This window comes from Trifolium pratense, linkage group LG4 (assembly GCF_020283565.1).
Source record: "Trifolium pratense cultivar HEN17-A07 linkage group LG4, ARS_RC_1.1, whole genome shotgun sequence".
Lineage (NCBI taxonomy): Eukaryota > Viridiplantae > Streptophyta > Magnoliopsida > Fabales > Fabaceae > Trifolium > Trifolium pratense.
Genome location: NC_060062.1, coordinates 19609285 through 19628461, shown reverse-complemented (window position 1 = coordinate 19628461; position 19177 = coordinate 19609285). Strand labels below are relative to the sequence as shown.

The 19177-nt window shown below is 30.9% G+C and overlaps 1 protein-coding gene across 1 annotated transcript; it reads right to left on the bottom strand.

Moving 5' to 3' along the window:
- Positions 1–15825: 15825 nt before the first annotated feature.
- On the bottom strand, positions 15826–17599 carry LOC123924299 (protein PLANT CADMIUM RESISTANCE 2-like). The gene is made up of 4 exons (XM_045977141.1): positions 17083–17599; positions 16819–16890; positions 16521–16733; positions 15826–16061 (listed from the first exon to the last, which is right to left on the bottom strand). Exons 1-4 carry the CDS (start codon positions 17291–17293, stop codon positions 15973–15975), a joined length of 585 nt encoding a protein of 194 aa, XP_045833097.1. The 5' UTR covers positions 17294–17599; the 3' UTR covers positions 15826–15972.
- Between the last annotated feature and the right edge of the window lie 1578 nt (positions 17600–19177).

Sequence of the window (19177 nt, the reverse complement as noted above, 5' to 3'; positions counted from 1 at the left end):
GTGAAAAATCATTGCTCCACACACTTACATTTATGGCATCGTAGTCATTAATAACACAATGGCCAAGCAACTTGTTTGACAATATGCACCCAAAATCTTCATTGATTGATTTTTAGTTATACAGTTCGTAAGTACAAGTTCAAATATACGGTTAATTTTTCTTAAAGAGTTAGATAGTTAGGAGTATACATAGTTGATATGTTGTTTGAGTTCGTGGTACATTCAAATATATATAATAATCGGTATGTTTACGTATAAAAATATTTAATTAACAAAAAAAAAACGATGATAGTATTGATTTATATCATAACAAAAATTAACTTCTACAAATATTAGAGTCTCAAAGTTAACAATAAAATTGAAAGCAAATTTCGAAACATGAGAAATAATTTGTTAAAATCAACAAATAAATGCTCAATTTTTTATTTATTTTTTCAATAAAAAAGCATCGATCTTTTTCAATAAAATAAATAAGCATTTTTCTTAGCCCTGCCCTTCATATTTTTCTATAAAAATAAAAAAGACCCTTTCAACTTTGGTAAATAAGGAAGAATTTTCTCTGCACTATCAAAAGAAAAAAAAAACAAAAGAGTCTACAATAAGGTTAAAACAACAAACAAATTTAGCCACACAAAATTTTAGACAATAAGAATGAGCTAAAGGCTATATAAAGTCTTCGACGACTTGAAAGCTATAGCAGCAAACAAGACACTGCATTAGTAGGTCCACTGATGTTTTACTTTGTTTTTGTTTTATTTTTTGTTAAAAAGTCCTCCAACTTTAAATATAAGCAATAAATTAGATTGACCCTGGTCAAATTAGATTAATTAAATATTATTTAATGAATTTAAAAATTATTAATTGATTACTCGATCAATTTAAAAAATTATTTTTCCTATATTTAAAAATCAAAGGAAACAATACTCACTTCCCAATGCAGTGACTGTGCATGTGTACAATTTAAAAATTAGTTTAAATATTTTTTATATTTATTTCATTTTGACGAAATATTTATTTCATTTGTTGGGAATTTAGTTCACTGTTTATATTTATATTTAAAAATCCAGTTCACTGTTTTTAGTGAATTTAGTTACTATTTAATGAGAATTGCCCCGGACCAATTTGTGAAAGAACCAGGAATAAAAAAAAAGGGTTCGTAATTTCGTACAAACGGATTCGCGGTTGCCACAAATTATATATGTGTATTTGATCTGCTAAAAAGTAAGGGGTCGCGCATGATAACTTCTGTTGTATATTATGTTTGATTTTAAAACTGTTTCTGGTACTGGACAAACTGTGAGCTAAGGAACATGACAAAACTGAAATTATTGTCCTCCACAGAACCACGTAACAACTTTTTGTCCTCTGCACAAGTTGTCTAAAATACCAAAATAACATTTTGTCCATGAAACATCGTACAACACAAAGTTTGTTCAATATCTTAAACGTTTGTCCTAGGTTGTTCTGTCTTGTATTGTTATGTCAAGTACTTATATTTTGCAGATCAAAATGACCCAGATTGACTTAGTACACTAAAGTCAACAATATTGGCTTAAAGTGACGATTATATATAACAAACATGCTTGCTTGGAGATCAAGCTACACAAAACCTTCTACATTTATAGATAGCAATAATAGCAGCACCTCAAGAACAATAGTTTAAGCTATTGATGTGTCCTTGACCATTGGGATTGCCCTAGAGCTGGTGCTGACCATAACTTGGCATTTGTTGGACATATCCTTGAGCGGGGTGATTATTATGACTATGAATCTATGATTATGAGCTGTTCAGGAACGGATACAGGAATTTTAGTAAGTGAGGTCAAAATTATAACGTAAAAAAATATAAATTGTTATTTATATAATTTTAACATTTTCTTATACAAAATTACTTATTTTGATTTATTAGTCAATACTCTTAAGATACTCTTTAGTATTATAAATTAGTCTTATTAATTTTATATTTGTTATAGTGCAATAAATTGACCATATAAAAACAATAATACCAAATATATGAAGTCACATTACATAAATAATACTAGTATTAACTAAAAATATAATAAGCAAGTGGGGTCGACTGACCCCACTACCCCACACTAAATCCGTCCCTGGAGCTGTATATCCATTTGTTTCATTTACGGGAGGATACATATTTTTGGTGGAATTATACACAAACTTTTCTTCCTTATTATTATTATTATTATTATTATTATTATTATTATTATTATTATTATTATTATTATTATTATTATTATTATTATTATTATTATTATTATTATTATTATATAGGAGGAGGAGTTTATAAAGGGTATTTATTTCACACTATGACCCTAACATGTAGGACCAACAACATGTGGGTTTTTGACTATGTTACACAACATGTGGGTTTGTTGTATGGAATTATGCACAACATGTGTGTTATGTCCGGCTAAAATAAATAAAAATAATAATATTATATAAATAATAATAAATAAATATAAACAGACGGCCTATCAAGCTTTGTAGGCTTTTTTAAAAGCATGAGCTTGGCCTATTTATGTAAACAGACGTTTTTCAAAGTCTAAGCATAACATTTTTAATAAATAGGCCAGGCCAGACCAGACTTACACAGGTCAGGCCGAAAGCGCCTGTAGGCCGCCTGACCTATTCCCAACCCTATCCAATACTGCTACTTCTATATGGAAATATATGTGGGTGTATTGAATCAAAACTTTTATAAAATATAAATGAATTTTGTGTTATTCAATTAAAACAATTAAGATATTTTTTAAGACACAAAATCTGTTGATATTTAATTAATTAATTTATTTTTGGATAATAAAGTCATTCCATACTTCTGAGTTGAGTTCAATTGTTGATAATATTATTCATATTATTGTTGAGGCAAAATCCATTTTAGTGTTTTAATGACAACAAACCTTATGGAATAAATGTTAAGTTTTATGAATGGTGATCTACTGATGTTTGCACTTGAGTTTTTGTTGAAAGATAGGTAATGACAAAAGTGGACAAGCTAGAAGCCACTCACATCAACAAGTGCATTTTATATACTCAAACAATGAAAGAATCGGAGTAGCATAAGATGATCATAACAATAGAATCACAAGCTTCATGAAGATTTTTAAAGGATGTTGTTTGAATCATAAGAGGTTTCATTTGAAGATTCAAACAAGAAAGCAAGTTTCATGGTTAATAGTCTTCCTCATCACCACAAGGTTCACAATGAGTATTAAAGATTCAAGGAAGAATATGAAGATCATAGTTGATGGAAATACTTGCATCACGAGCTATAGAAGAACATATTTGATGTTATCATGTCAAAGCTCACATTGAGTTTTGTTACATGCTTTGGGGATTTACTACTACAATTAACATCAATGCAAATGATGCATATGTTGAAGATCTTCAAAACCTACTCAAAGTTTCATCTTAGCTTCTCAAGACAAGAATGATCTAAGAATGATTTTCCATGAATTTACAAAGGAGTTTATGCACCACAAGGCATAAAAGTTTCAATCATTGTCTAAGCTAGAAAATGATAATCCTCATGATGAATACTCCCACGCCTCCACTAAAAGCATCTCAAAGTACTCAATGAACAAGCAACAATGTGTGCAAAACATTAAGAGGAATTGTGGAAAGTTTTGCAGCAACATGAAGATCCCTCCTTAAGAAAATCTTGAGATACTGTTTCAAGAATGATCTGAGAACATTCTTAACAGACAGACTGCACTTTTGAATATAAGCACATTTTGGATTAAGTGCTTTCTGATTTTATAAGTCAACTTTGGACAAAACAAATAAGCACTTTACAAAGGAAATATGGATCAAATCTCTACAGAAGATAATATCTTTTTGGATCAACACTTTTGATGGAAAATGAGCATATACCTTTCCTAGTCATAATTCATGCAATGAATTATAAGTTTGATCTTTTATGATCTTTTATGGTATTGATCATCCAATGAAAATACCTGATCATATATCATAGGCCAATCAGATTGCAACAACACATTATGAACTATGAGTTGTGATGTACTTGCAAAATGACTATGTTGGAACATTCTTCAATGGTGTTGTCATACAAGTACATTTTTGTCTCACATGCCTTTGTACTAATCCAGCTGGTTTATTCCCAAGCTAAGGCTATCTCTGAGTTGTCCTTGAGCCTACTGAACAGCTGCATATCACAAAGGAAATAGAGATGAAGTTTCATCACACTTGCTGATACAGTCAAGACTGGTTCAAGACTGATTCAAGAACGTTCCTGCACACAGTTTTGCAAAACCACCTCCAACTGTCATGAGTCCTTTTACTGAGGTTCCAAACGGCTATATCTGACCTCTGACATTGGAAGGAAGCAGGAAACAACTCATTTGTACTTGCCAACAGCTCACACTTCTTTGGCTCTTGTGGATCAAAGCAAAATTCAGTTCAAGACTGTTTCAAGACTGATGCAAGAATGATCCTGCACACAGTTTTTCAAAACCATTTCCAACTGTCATAAGTCCTTTTTCTGAGGTTCCAAACGGCTATATCTGATACATGACAGTGGAAGGAAGTAAGAAACAACTCATATGTACTTGGTAACAGCTCACACATATTTGGATCTTATGGATCAAAGCAAAATGAAGATCAAGACTGTTCCAAGACTGAACAGAGAATCTGCAATTTTGCAGCAGCTGTCTAAAGCATCTTTGGCACTGAGTAACAGCTATAATTTGCTCTCTAACTGATATACTTGAAGGCCAAGACTCACACATAAGGTTGCATCTATAAAAGGCAAGCAAATCCAAGAGAAAGAGCAAGAGTTCAAGCTAAAAATCATCAAATACTTGTTTTTGTCTACAAGTCATAAAGCTCTTCTTTCATCACTCAAACTCAGGCTCTTCATTCACATCATATTTCTGAGTTTACTGAGTGTTTCTATTTGCTTCTCAAACAACCTTTGAGTTTCTACAAGCAAATTTCTCAAGAGACCACTTTTCAACATAACCCACTTTTAAGTGGTTATATCTTTGTCTCTCAATTTTACCACTCACACTCCAGCTCTCTATCAACCTATTGGATCACAATATTACTGAGTGTATTGAGTGTATTTTGTATAAGCTTCTCAAACTAGTTTTGAGTTTTTGTATAAGCTTAGATCCAGAACAACTTCCCTTTGTAAAAAGAAGATTGGCTCAAGTCAATACATAACTATTGATTGAGTGACACCTCTGTAAGGCTGAGGTAGATCAAGCTTGTAGGGATTGGAGGTTTCTGATCATGGTTTAGATCAAAGAAGATTTGTATTTGAGATCGGTAGTATCTCAAGATCATAGTGGAAAACTCACAGGCGTGGGGACTGGACTAGCCCAGGATTTGGGTGAACCAGTATAACTTTTGTGTGTGAATCTCTCTTACCTTTAACTATTTATTTACTGCAAACACACATCACACAAACCACTTAATCTACATTCACTTTGAATTCTCACGCAGCAGAGAACATTCTCAGAACAAGCTCACGCAGCAGAGAACATTCTCAGAACAAGCTGTTTTATATTCCACTAACTTTTATCCAAGTATACACTTGAGATTAATTTTGTAGAGTGCAGGATTAATTTTAAAAGGGTCACAATTCAAACCCCCCCTTTCTTGTGACTATTTCTTCCACTTCAATTGGCATCAGAGCTCTGGCTCTAAGGTTTGAGCACTTAACAGTGTTAGAGAAAAAGATTCAGGAAGAAGTGATGTCAAAACCTGCAAATCAAAGTGCATGCCGTAAGTGCAAAAAGAAGGGACATCCCAAAACGAAATGTTCTCAAAACAAGAAAATGCAAAGAGAGCTCGCTTCCAAGAAGAAATTCATGATGACAACAAAAGGTGACTTTGATGATTCAAAAATAGAATTAAAAGGCAACAAATGCCTAATGGTAAATAAAGAGGTAACATATTCTAAACCTTGTTCTTTATGTATTAAAAGGGAAGTTGAATTTAATAATATTCTAAATGACTCAAACTCGCTATCTCAAAAGTGTACTTTACTAGAAAATCAACTATTTGAGATGAAGAAAGAAAATGAGAAATTACAAATCTTGAATGATAAATATTTTAAAATTATTCAAGAATTGCAATACTCTCATCTTAATATGTTTGAGCAACAAAAGATTCTCCATGATAAACAAACCACTAATCATCTTTTAGAATGTTCTAAAATTCATAAAAAGGATGTTGTTTTAAAAGAAAATATTTCAGATTTGGAAAAAGACATAACAAGCTCTGTAAAATCTACAAAGAATTTTCAAAACATTAAGGAATCACAAGTTATAATCTTTGACAAAACTAGTTTAGGTTGTAGAACTTTTCAAAAACAAAAGTCATTTGAGGATTGTTTTGTTCCTCATAATGATCAAAGAATACAAAGATACAAATGCTCATATTGTTCCAAATATGGTCATATTGAATCCTTTTGTTTTAAGAAAAAATTCAAAAGAAAAGAACATTCTCATCAGAAACAAGAACAGTCTCAGAATGTTCTGAAAATGCATTTTTATTCCAAATCTTCCTATAAGAGATCAACTTATTATCATAAGAAGAAATCTTATAAGAGGAACAACACTAACCTCCAAGGACCCAAATCACTATGGGTACCAAAATCATTATTAACTTGTGTTGCAGGAATGTCTTTAAGCAATCAAGAAAAAGCTTTGAGGCTTGGAAAATTGATGCTCAAGGAATATGACTTTAGAAAGACAATATTTCCTCACATTTAAAAAGGGAGGAATGGTGAATCTACAACCGTTGCAATCATCGACAAAAATCAAACCAAAGGTACATGTATCATTAAGTAAAATGATTTTGCATAAATTAAGGATGATTGATATGTTAAAGGTCTACCACATAACTTCATTAAATTTTGGGAAAATTGGAATTAAAGTTATTTCATACTCATCCTCATGATTATGATACTTAGATGATTTTTAAATCAAATCATGTTTTAAATGCCCTTGAAAAAGATAAATATTTTGGACATAAAATGGCCTGTCAATTAAGTATGAAAACTCTGGCAAATTTATTCAATTTTGATCTAGTTAGATATTTGTTAAAAACTGATTTTTGAAAAGGATAAAGTTTGTGAAACTTGTATGTATTGTGTCAAGAGCAGTTTTCATTTCAAAAATACAATTTCAACCAAAAACCTCTTGAATTACTACTTACTAGTTTGCTCTTGTCAAAACTACAAGTATTATGACTTTTTAATACTTGATGATTTATTCAAAGATACATATATTCTTAAAACATGAGAATGATTTCTTTAAATACTTTTATGTTCTTTGAAAAATGGTTTAAACTTTAAATCTCAAAAATCATCTCTTAGTAGTAGTGATCATGGGGAGATTATGAAAAACTATATATCAAAACATTCTTTGAAGAAAATGATATTTCACTTGATTTTCTTGGTTTAGAATTTCAGCAAAAACAGAATTGTTATAAAGAAAAATTCATTAGATGAAATATTTTTAATCAAGTGTTGAAAAATATTTTTGAAAGAAACCATAGACATTGCATATGTTTTTGCATCATGTTTCTACTTGAGTAAAATTTCATCCCATGTGAAAATATAAAAATTTAATCATATCATGCATTTATAATTTTGATGTCATTACTATACTTGACATAGTAAAGAAAACATTGAGAAAATTGTTTTAAAATATAAAAAGCATATTTTGTTTACTCTCTACATTAAAGATTATAAAATATGCAATCTCAAAACTCATATTTTAAAAAGCATGCATATTATTTTTTATAATAAGAGAAACATTGATAATAGTGTTGATGATGAATGACAACAAAATATAAAGAACATTCATTACATGAGATAATTGATGTTGAAGCCAAACCTGGAAACAAAAGCTTTTTCAAAACATTTGTTGAAGCTGAATTTTTCAAGGAGTACAATCTGAGAACGTTCTTGCTGTTATGATAACAACTTCCAAAGGCAAATGATCTTTCACTAAGGGTACTGGATTTTAGTCTAAGTCTATTCCCTTTGTGGACCTTGATGCATGCATCGCTGCATTTTGACTCAAGTATATTGGTGTTGATCTCACTCCTTCACAAAGTTACTACAAGAGTTCTTGGAAATTTTCAACCATACCTCATCCTTTCGACAACTCTTTGTTTTTCCCATCTGAGAATCACTATCAAAGATATTTTGATTCAATTTTTAGCTCTGAATTCCTAAACAAAAATTGCTCAAAATACCAATCCCAAAAACCCCAGAATATTTGTTTCCATATTCTCTACATCCGCTGCACCAGTTTGAGATGAAGAAAACATCAGGTCTAAACATTCTAAAATGGGAAGAGAGGACCTTGAAAAATAGAGGAACTTGGATGAGTTACTTTATACTATGTTGAATCCAGTAGATTAATCTGAGAACGTTCTTCCTGCCAAGGCAACAAGTGAAAAGGCAAAGAAGTTCTACTTGAAGATAACCAATTGCAGCTCTATTTTTTAATCTTAACACCTCATTATTCAAGCATTGACATTGGATAAAACTTTTCTACTCAACCGTCAACCAAGTGTTTTATATTTCCAATGACGAGCATGTGGTGAAATTTCAAACAATTAAAGATGCTCTCATCTCAAGTGACGAAATCCATTATATAAGGTACACAAAATTCTAGATCTTATAACATTTGCATTATATTAAGCTTGAATACATTTATGCAATGTTATTATGTGATTGATTTGATGATCTTGAAATCTAGAATTCAGTGTGAAATTTTCTCTATGCAAATATATGACTTTAAAAGCTTAAATTGCATATCATTGTTTGTTAATGACTAATATGTGCAGATGCTTAATTCATATCTTTAATGCACTCTTTGTTCTTACACTTTTTCATGATTTTTGTTCATATAATGTAAAATCATCTCTTTCAAAATATCATGCTAAGTGTTAAATGAATGAACATTGTTGCTATGCAAAATCATCTTTCTACACCTTTGTAAGGAATACATTTTCAAAAATGCTATACTCATATTGCTATCAAAGTTTTTGTTAAGGGTTATTTTATCAAGTTAGATTTTCTCCATATGTCTTAGTCACATTTTTTCAATGATCAATTTTATTTTGACATACCAAAAGACAATTTTATTTTAAATTAACACTTGTCTTAATTTATGATCTCGTGATAAATATTTTAAAAGTTCATAATCACATTGTTGATAAATATTTTTAAAATACAAGTCATGTTATGTGCTTAATGAAAAATTATCCTTAATGATCAATGAATAATTTTTGGAGTTAGTCTCTTAATTATCCTTCATGATAGACCAAAACTTTTAGAACAAGAAAAATGACATAAAACTCATAATTTTGATAAACAATTATATGTCATATTTGTTCTTACATAAGTCCGGCTTATAGTATACTTTTTTTTTTTAAAACACATTTTTTCTATAAGTCTTTTATATGTGCACCGCTCTTAATATAAAACTTTGGATGAATCCAATTTTGTTGCACATTTTGATTAGCCTATAGTTTGCTTAATTGATGATTAAGTAGAACTTTTTGAACATGGCTTCTCAAAAATTGAGATTTTGTTATGACTTATGTAAAAGATCCTCCTTCAAAGGTTTTAAATGAATATCCATTTTTTGTTGAATTTATTATTTGAAGGATTTTAACAAGAGAACATATGATTGGTCTTCATGAGAATAATTTGTGTGTCTACTCTCCATAAAATTAGAATTTGGTCTAAGAATAATAGTTCTTGCACATTATGTTCATAAACTCATATTTGACTTTTTTCTAAACTTATGTGTTTTGATCAGATGTTTTAACATAAAATCCTCTTGAATTTTTTGCTATAAAAAGGAAACATCTTCATCATAGAAGTATTTGGAAAAGAGAGAAATTTATTTTTGAGATATTGTCAATTTACTCTGATTTCAAAGTTTTTCATATGCGCAATTTTCTCTCTAATTTCAAAGTTTTTGGACAATTCTAAATTATATTTTATTGTTAAAATGACCACAACATAGTCTTGTCCATCATTTTTTTTTGGAATGATCATGTTTTAAAAGAAAAAAGTTACCTCTACCCAAATTATTTTGAAACTTTTAGAGAATATTCATCTCATAAGATTTAGGGAGAGTTTTTCTAAATTTTGAGAATATTTGTTTCTTTAGAACTTGCAATATCTTTGAGGTCAAAATCCTTTTTTAAATTGAGAATGTATAACATTATCTTTTAAAATCAAATATGTTTACATGTGATTTAATCATTATTCATGTTGTGATTGCAATATTTGATGATCATACATGCTATGTGCTTTAATGTTTAAATGCAAACTTGATAAGTTTGATATATGAATGAACTTCTCAACTTCATGTATGCAATGTTTATTACATTTGAATCCTATCATTGCACTTCATATTTAAAATTACTCCCAATACTTTTTGATAGATGACAAAAGGGGGAGAGATATATATATGATGGGAGAGAAATGTTAGATGAAACTAATTAATGAAGAATGTTATGAATTAACCTCTTGCATGAATTTAGGGGGAGTTTAATTAGAATGATAAGAATTAAACCCTTGCATGTGTTTAGGGGGAGCTTAATTGCATATCTACGAACATTCTTGCATTTGTTATTATTTCCATCCATAAAACATAAGATTTATTCAAAAGGTTTGTCATCATCAAAAAGGGGGAGATTGTTGAGGCAAAATCCATTTTAGTGTTTTAATGACAACAAACCTTATGGAATAAATGTTAAGTTTTATGAATGGTGATCTACTGATGTTTGCACTTGAGTTTTTGTTGAAAGATAGGTAATGACAAAAGTGGACAAGCTAGAAGCCACTCACATCAACAAGTGCATTTTATATACTCAAACAATGAAAGAATCGGAGTAGCATAAGATGATCATAACAATAGCATCACAAGCTTCATGAAGATTTTTAAAGGATGTTGTTTGAATCATAAGAGGTTTCATTTGAAGATTCAAACAAGAAAGCAAGTTTCATGGTTAATAGTCTTCCTCATCACCACAAGGTTCACAATGAGTATTAAAGATTCAAGGAAGAATATGAAGATCATAGTTGATGGAAATACTTGCATCACGAGCTATAGAAGAACATATTTGATGTTATCATGTCAAAGCTCACATTGAGTTTTGTTACATGCTTTGGGGATTTACTACTACAATTAACATCAATGCAAATGATGCATATGTTGAAGATCTTCAAAACCTACTCAAAGTTTCATCTTAGCTTCTCAAGACAAGAATGATCTAAGAATGATTTTCCATGAATTTACAAAGGAGTTTATGCACCACAAGGCATAAAAGTTTCAATCATTGTCTAAGCTAGAAAATGATAATCCTCATGATGAATACTCCCACGCCTCCACTAAAAGCATCTCAAAGTACTCAATGAACAAGCAACAATGTGTGCAAAACATTAAGAGGAATTGTGGAAAGTTTTGCAGCAACATGAAGATCCCTCCTTAAGAAAATCTTGAGATACTGTTTCAAGAATGATCTGAGAACATTCTTAACAGACAGACTGCACTTTTGAATATAAGCACATTTTGGATTAAGTGCTTTCTGATTTTATAAGTCAACTTTGGACAAAACAAATAAGCACTTTACAAAGGAAATATGGATCAAATCTCTACAGAAGATAATATCTTTTTGGATCAACACTTTTGATGGAAAATGAGCATATACCTTTCCTAGTCATAATTCATGCAATGAATTATAAGTTTGATCTTTTATGATCTTTTATGGTATTGATCATCCAATGAAAATACCTGATCATATATCATAGGCCAATCAGATTGCAACAACACATTATGAACTATGAGTTGTGATGTACTTGCAAAATGACTATGTTGGAACATTCTTCAATGGTGTTGTCATACAAGTACATTTTTGTCTCACATGCCTTTGTACTAATCCAGCTGGTTTATTCCCAAGCTAAGGCTATCTCTGAGTTGTCCTTGAGCCTACTGAACAGCTGCATATCACAAAGGAAATAGAGATGAAGTTTCATCACACTTGCTGATACAGTCAAGACTGGTTCAAGACTGATTCAAGAACGTTCCTGCACACAGTTTTGCAAAACCACCTCCAACTGTCATGAGTCCTTTTACTGAGGTTCCAAACGGCTATATCTGACCTCTGACATTGGAAGGAAGCAGGAAACAACTCATTTGTACTTGCCAACAGCTCACACTTCTTTGGCTCTTGTGGATCAAAGCAAAATTCAGTTCAAGACTGTTTCAAGACTGATGCAAGAATGATCCTGCACACAGTTTTTCAAAACCATTTCCAACTGTCATAAGTCCTTTTTCTGAGGTTCCAAACGGCTATATCTGATACATGACAGTGGAAGGAAGTAAGAAACAACTCATATGTACTTGGTAACAGCTCACACATATTTGGATCTTATGGATCAAAGCAAAATGAAGATCAAGACTGTTCCAAGACTGAACAGAGAATCTGCAATTTTGCAGCAGCTGTCTAAAGCATCTTTGGCACTGAGTAACAGCTATAATTTGCTCTCTAACTGATATACTTGAAGGCCAAGACTCACACATAAGGTTGCATCTATAAAAGGCAAGCAAATCCAAGAGAAAGAGCAAGAGTTCAAGCTAAAAATCATCAAATACTTGTTTTTGTCTACAAGTCATAAAGCTCTTCTTTCATCACTCAAACTCAGGCTCTTCATTCACATCATATTTCTGAGTTTACTGAGTGTTTCTATTTGCTTCTCAAACAACCTTTGAGTTTCTACAAGCAAATTTCTCAAGAGACCACTTTTCAACATAACCCACTTTTAAGTGGTTATATCTTTGTCTCTCAATTTTACCACTCACACTCCAGCTCTCTATCAACCTATTGGATCACAATATTACTGAGTGTATTGAGTGTATTTTGTATAAGCTTCTCAAACTAGTTTTGAGTTTTTGTATAAGCTTAGATCCAGAACAACTTCCCTTTGTAAAAAGAAGATTGGCTCAAGTCAATACGTAACTATTGATTGAGTGACACCTCTGTAAGGCTGAGGTAGATCAAGCTTGTAGGGATTGGAGGTTTCTGATCATGGTTTAGATCAAAGAAGATTTGTATTTGAGATCGGTAGTATCTCAAGATCATAGTGGAAAACTCACAGGCGTGGGGACTGGACTAGCCCAGGATTTGGGTGAACCAGTATAACTTTTGTGTGTGAATCTCTCTTACCTTTAACTATTTATTTACTGCAAACACACATCACACAAACCACTTAATCTACATTCACTTTGAATTCTCACGCAGCAGAGAACATTCTCAGAACAAGCTCACGCAGCAGAGAACATTCTCAGAACAAGCTGTTTTATATTCCACTAACTTTTATCCAAGTATACACTTGAGATTAATTTTGTAGAGTGCAGGATTAATTTTAAAAGGGTCACAATTCAAACCCCCCCTTTCTTGTGACTATTTCTTCCACTTCAATTATGTCGTCATTTGTAAACTTTGAAGTAAAGTTTAGTTAGGAGATAAATGAATTTTGTTGCTCATACTCTTGTTAGGATGGTCAATTCTTGTGCTAATTTTCATAGATTTGATGTTATTCCTTTTTGTATTGAACGGTTATTGATTAATGAAATGAATTAAGTTACCAAATATTAGTTGGTTCAGTGGTGATTGACGCTGAACTTGGTAGGGAGGATCATGATTCGATCCTCCGCAACTGCATTTGAGAGGGGACATAAACCATTTGATGTCAGAACTCGCCCCGAACTCTGGATTATTAGAACTCCTTCCCATAGGAACCAGAGGGTGAAAAAAAATGAAATAAGTTTGTTTTGGTAAAAAATAAATAAAAATAAACGGTGATCAAAATACAAGTAGTAATAATGATCAAGACAAAAAATCCAAACATAATAACATCAAAACATAATATCTCTTATATTCTAAGCTTATTTCGATAAGTTAACCCTAAACCTAATCATTTTCCCTCTCTTTTTATTGCAGTTTTATATTTTAAAAAAAATTTAATTTGTTTACCGTGGGAATCAAACCTACATCCTTTGCTTACAATAAAGTTTTTTAACCACTAGAACATGTGCTTCAATTGTGATTAATGTTAAAAATCCTAATATGTTAACCTAATATTAAATGCATTTATAATTTTCTCTTATATTCTAATTTCTAAGCTTATTCTGATAAGTTAACCCTAAACCTAATCATTTTTCCTCTCTTTTTATTGCAGTTTTATATTAAAAAAAAATTAATTTGTCTACGGTGGAAATCAAACCTGCATCCATCAACAACAAATGTATCCTGCAACCTAATATGTTTTATACAGAAATATTTCGTAATATATCATAATTTTTGTTGTATGAAAATTTATCCAAATTTATTGTTGAACTAATGGTCAATGTTACTCCAATTTTTCATATACATTTTAATATTAAAAATTTTCTACCGTATTTTATAATGTTACATTTTACATCTAATGAGACCCGTGCATGCACGGGTCAAAAGTCTAGTACATCTAAACATAAGATCCATACAATAGTTGTTCTAAATTAAGCAATAAAACTATTTTTTTTTAAAAAATAAAAAATGCTAGAGTTTATATTTAATTAGGATATTTATGTAATTTTTACTAATTTATTAACGGGTATGAATATATGCAGACACATGTAGTATTAAACCCACATTTGTACCTATTAAATGCGGGTAATTGAAATACTCATTTATTTTATTCGTTGATATCTATTGAGCTAACCGCCCTATGTCCGTGACGGAATTTATCTGCAGATATGAATACTTTTTTCCATCTTTGTCTCCAATAATTTTGTTTATCTACAGAGCTTCGGTGTTGTTGTGAGTGAGAAGAAAAATAATGTTGAGTAAATCCTAAGGGAAAAATACACCGAGGTGGGTATCATCTCTATTACTCTTTGGTAGGTGCTCATCTTATTGCTACCGTTGAACTGCAAGATCCAATTTCTTTTGGATTTTGAAATTTTAATTTACACTCGCATTAAGCTTGTCGAGTTCAACAAATGGTATCTGATAAAATAGAACATTTTGTTATAATTTATTATGAATTAAGAATCAATTGTAATTGAGTGATTATGAATTAAGAATACTCGTTTATATCATTTTACATTTATTTACTAGTTGAATGTCAAATTTACCAAACATTTCAATTAAGCTGATTAGTTATCAGACATCAACTATCAACCATAAACTACAAAGCTATCATATAGTAATAAACTATCCGCTATTTTTACCATACAAAGCTTATATAAGCAATTCAACTTAATGTTTTCCTGTTAACTATGTCAAAGGCTTTTTTGACCTTTGAGACCAAAGAAACATTTTGGATGACAAGCTAATGTAAGACAAATATGAGGTTAATTGAAACTAAAGTAGATCTCTAATTAACCGACAAAGCTTGATATCTTATCATATAATAAGACAAACATTTTCATGGTTTAACTACACATTTGGTCCCTTACGTTTATTTTAGATTTCAATTTGGTCCCTTACGTTTAAAAAGTATCAATTTGGTCCCTTACGTTTATTTTAAGTTTCAAGTTAGTCCTTTCCGTTAGTTTTGTCATTAACATCGTTTGAATAGTACACGTGTCAGCGTGTCCAAGTGCCACGTGTCAGTCCACGTATGCAAATTGACTGCCACATGTGACAAAATTGACGGAAAGGACCAACTTGAAACCTAAAATAAACGTAAGGGACCAAATTGATACTTTTTAAACGAAAGGGACCAAATTGAAACCTAAAATAAACGTAAGGGACCAAATGTATAGTTAAGCCAAAAATTCATTCTTTAAAATAGTAACAAAAACCACTCAAACCAAGCACCAAATAGAATAAATACAAATCAAGAAGTTGAAACAACACTAACAGTTCCCATGACTAGTGAAAAGAGCTAGCTCCTAAAGAGAGTAAATTTCATCTTGTCATAGCTGGTGAAATCATAGGTGGTGCCATTGGAACTGATCCTTGCCCTTGCCCTTGTCTTTCCATGTTAGCTTCCCACCCTATATTTCAGTTAATTGTCAAAAACAAAGTCAATTAAGGGTCAAACAAAAACAAAACCTTATGACATCAGACAAAAATTAAGAAAGCAGAGTTCCTGAATTTAATTAGAAAATCAACACTGATATTATGTGGAAGTAATTTTATTTTATTTTAACCATGTTATTGAAGCGAAGTATCAACCAATTTCGAGGAATACTAAGCTCCACCGAACATCGTTGACCACCTTTAATAGTATTTCTATTAGATATAATTAGAGATTTGCTATTGTTGGGCAGTCTGGAGAAGCTCGGCAGAAACAATGGACCAATACTCCAGAACTACAAAAGAGGGAGACGTTTTCTCATACGCAAGTCTTGAGACATTGTTTAAGAGATCCAATTCAAATATCACTCATCAGATCAACGTAATTTTAGCGCATACAAAAGTGTAATCGAAGAAAGAAATGGACAATTTGGTACCTATGCTCATGTCATATCCACGGTTTTTGAGCTCTCTATATTCCTGACAAAGAGCACAAGTTTCACAACAAAAATGAACTAAGCAATCCATACAAGGTGCCTCTGGCAAGTCATATTGTGCCCTTAGTTTGGACCGATAATAACATGAATATAAACATGCAAGTCCTGTCACAGCCAATAGTGCCCCATAAATTGTTCCATCACAAGTGCAAGCTGCATATATAAACCATCATAATCAATATAAATCTAGCTAGATACATAATTAAGTACTAATTAATTCAAATTTTAAAAAACTTACTTGAATTGCCTTTATCTACTATCTCTGCTATCAATCCAAAAGTAACACAAGGGCAGAAACAAGTAACCAAACCTTGATAATTAGAACAAAAACAAAATATGATTAGCCATAATATACATGAGAGTAATTGGTTGATACTGTTTAATTTGGTTCGGAGGTCATTTCTGGCATAAGCGGTTCCAGCCCCCTCCATAATCGGTTGATATTGTTTTAAATAAAGGTGAATGAATGAATTAATGAATTTACTACATGATTCTTACTTACAGATTCCAGGATCATCGAGACAACGGCAAAGACCAGTAGACCAGTGATGTGTCCTAGGGATGACTCTAGAACTGGTGCCGATCACATATGGAGGAGGAGCATAAGGTTGTGGCATACCATAACTTGGCATTTGAAGGACATACCCTTGAGGTGGATGGCTATTATGACTATGAGCTGCATATCCATCTGTTTCATTTACTGGTGGATACATAATTTTTCTGGTGGAATATACACAAACTTTTCTTCCTTATCTGAATTAGTACCTATATATATAAGTAAGAGGAGGAAGGAACTTATAAGTGGATATTCCACATTAATGTGACTTGTAAATTTCAAGGAAAACCATTATATAATAATCAGTAGTTGCAGGTCAAGTATATATATACATCAAGTATATTAATTGTTTGAATATCAGTACTAGTAGCATAAATAAATGGTAAATGCATCTCTCACTGTCATGACTAAGGAAATTGTATATTTATATAATTTAATCAATTATCAAAATAATTGCATTTCCATGCTCTTTCTTAGAAATTGTATATATAATGTAACCAATAATTAATTATGTAACATATCAGCTTTGAAAATCATACTGCAAAAGGATAGGAAGAAAAGACATTGAAATCACCACGCAATTTCCAAGCTGACTACAGAATAAGTTGTTGTCAACTATATAAGATGTCTTTGATTTCAAGTGTGAGGGATTGAGTAACACACAGCTTATGAATAGATAAAAAAGTTAAATATATTTCTAGTCTCAGTAAAATCACGTTCTTTTAAGTTTAGTCGCTATTAAATTTTAATGATAATGATAATTTTAATCCTCTGTAATATTTCAATTCGTAAGAATGATCCCTATTTTGGAAACTTTTTTGGTCGCTCAAAATAGTCTCTAAAATGCAAATAGAGACTAAAAATGAACAATATTTTTCAAGGGACTAAATTTGAAAGCTTATGATTTGATAGAGAATAAAAATATATTTACCCTTCGATAAAATTTATATTCTTTCTTACAATATAAGAATATTAATTGTACTCGTGAGCATAAGGTAAGGACATTGCAAATTATTGCAGGGATCAGGGTTCAAATCCTGAACTCTCACTTATTCAAAGGTGAAATTCTAACCACTAAACTACTTGGAAAAAAATTAACAGATGCGAGCTCCTCCCGAGTTTCTAACAAACCGAAACCAATGATTAATTAGTTGGCAAACCGTTGTTAATCTGAGTAGAATATATAGTCGTCTTTGAATACCAAGTCAATGCAAATGAGTAAGGTACCTTCTTAATCACAAGAAGTCATCATTAACTTATAAGATACTCAAACAAGTTATTACATTATATTATTAAATTTTAAAAAACTGAAATCTTATACAAATACTATGGACAAACAAAACGTTGTAATATGTAATATTGTATTATTTTCAACGGCAAAAGCATTATATTATCTTCAACATGAAGAAGTATATATATATTAGTATTAGAAAATGTAAAATAGAAAATAATTTTATTCCCCTATAAATACAACTCAGATAATAAAAAATTATTAGAATATTTAATGATATGTTAATTTTGCTGCTAAACTAGTCTTATTCATTGGGCCATGGAGGCTGGTGACTTAAAGTCATCCACCTCACCACTTCGATATCTCAATGTACCAAAATTAATATCTATCCACAAAAAAAAAAAAAAAAGTTTGTAGCAAATTTAATAAGGTGAGGATGATTTTTTTTTTCTTTTAAGAAAGTTGAGGATGAATAATAAAAATCTCAACTTAGCTAATTTTTATAATATTCTTTTGTATGTGCATGATTTCTTGTTCTTCTTTTCTTTCTTTGAATTTTTAATTGTTGTATTTTTTAGATATTAACAAGAGCACACTAACAAGTGTCTTAAGGATGCCAATTCTAAGAACACCGGTTAAGAACACTAAAAGTAAAAAAATATATTGAAATTTTTGTTTCAAACTTTAACAAAGTAGAATATACAATTTTCAAAAAAATATTAGACTAAATTAAAGTTTTGATCTCTTAACTTATTTGTTAGTTTTATTTTGATACTGTTGCGGTCGATTTTTCTATGAAAAAGGAGTCGT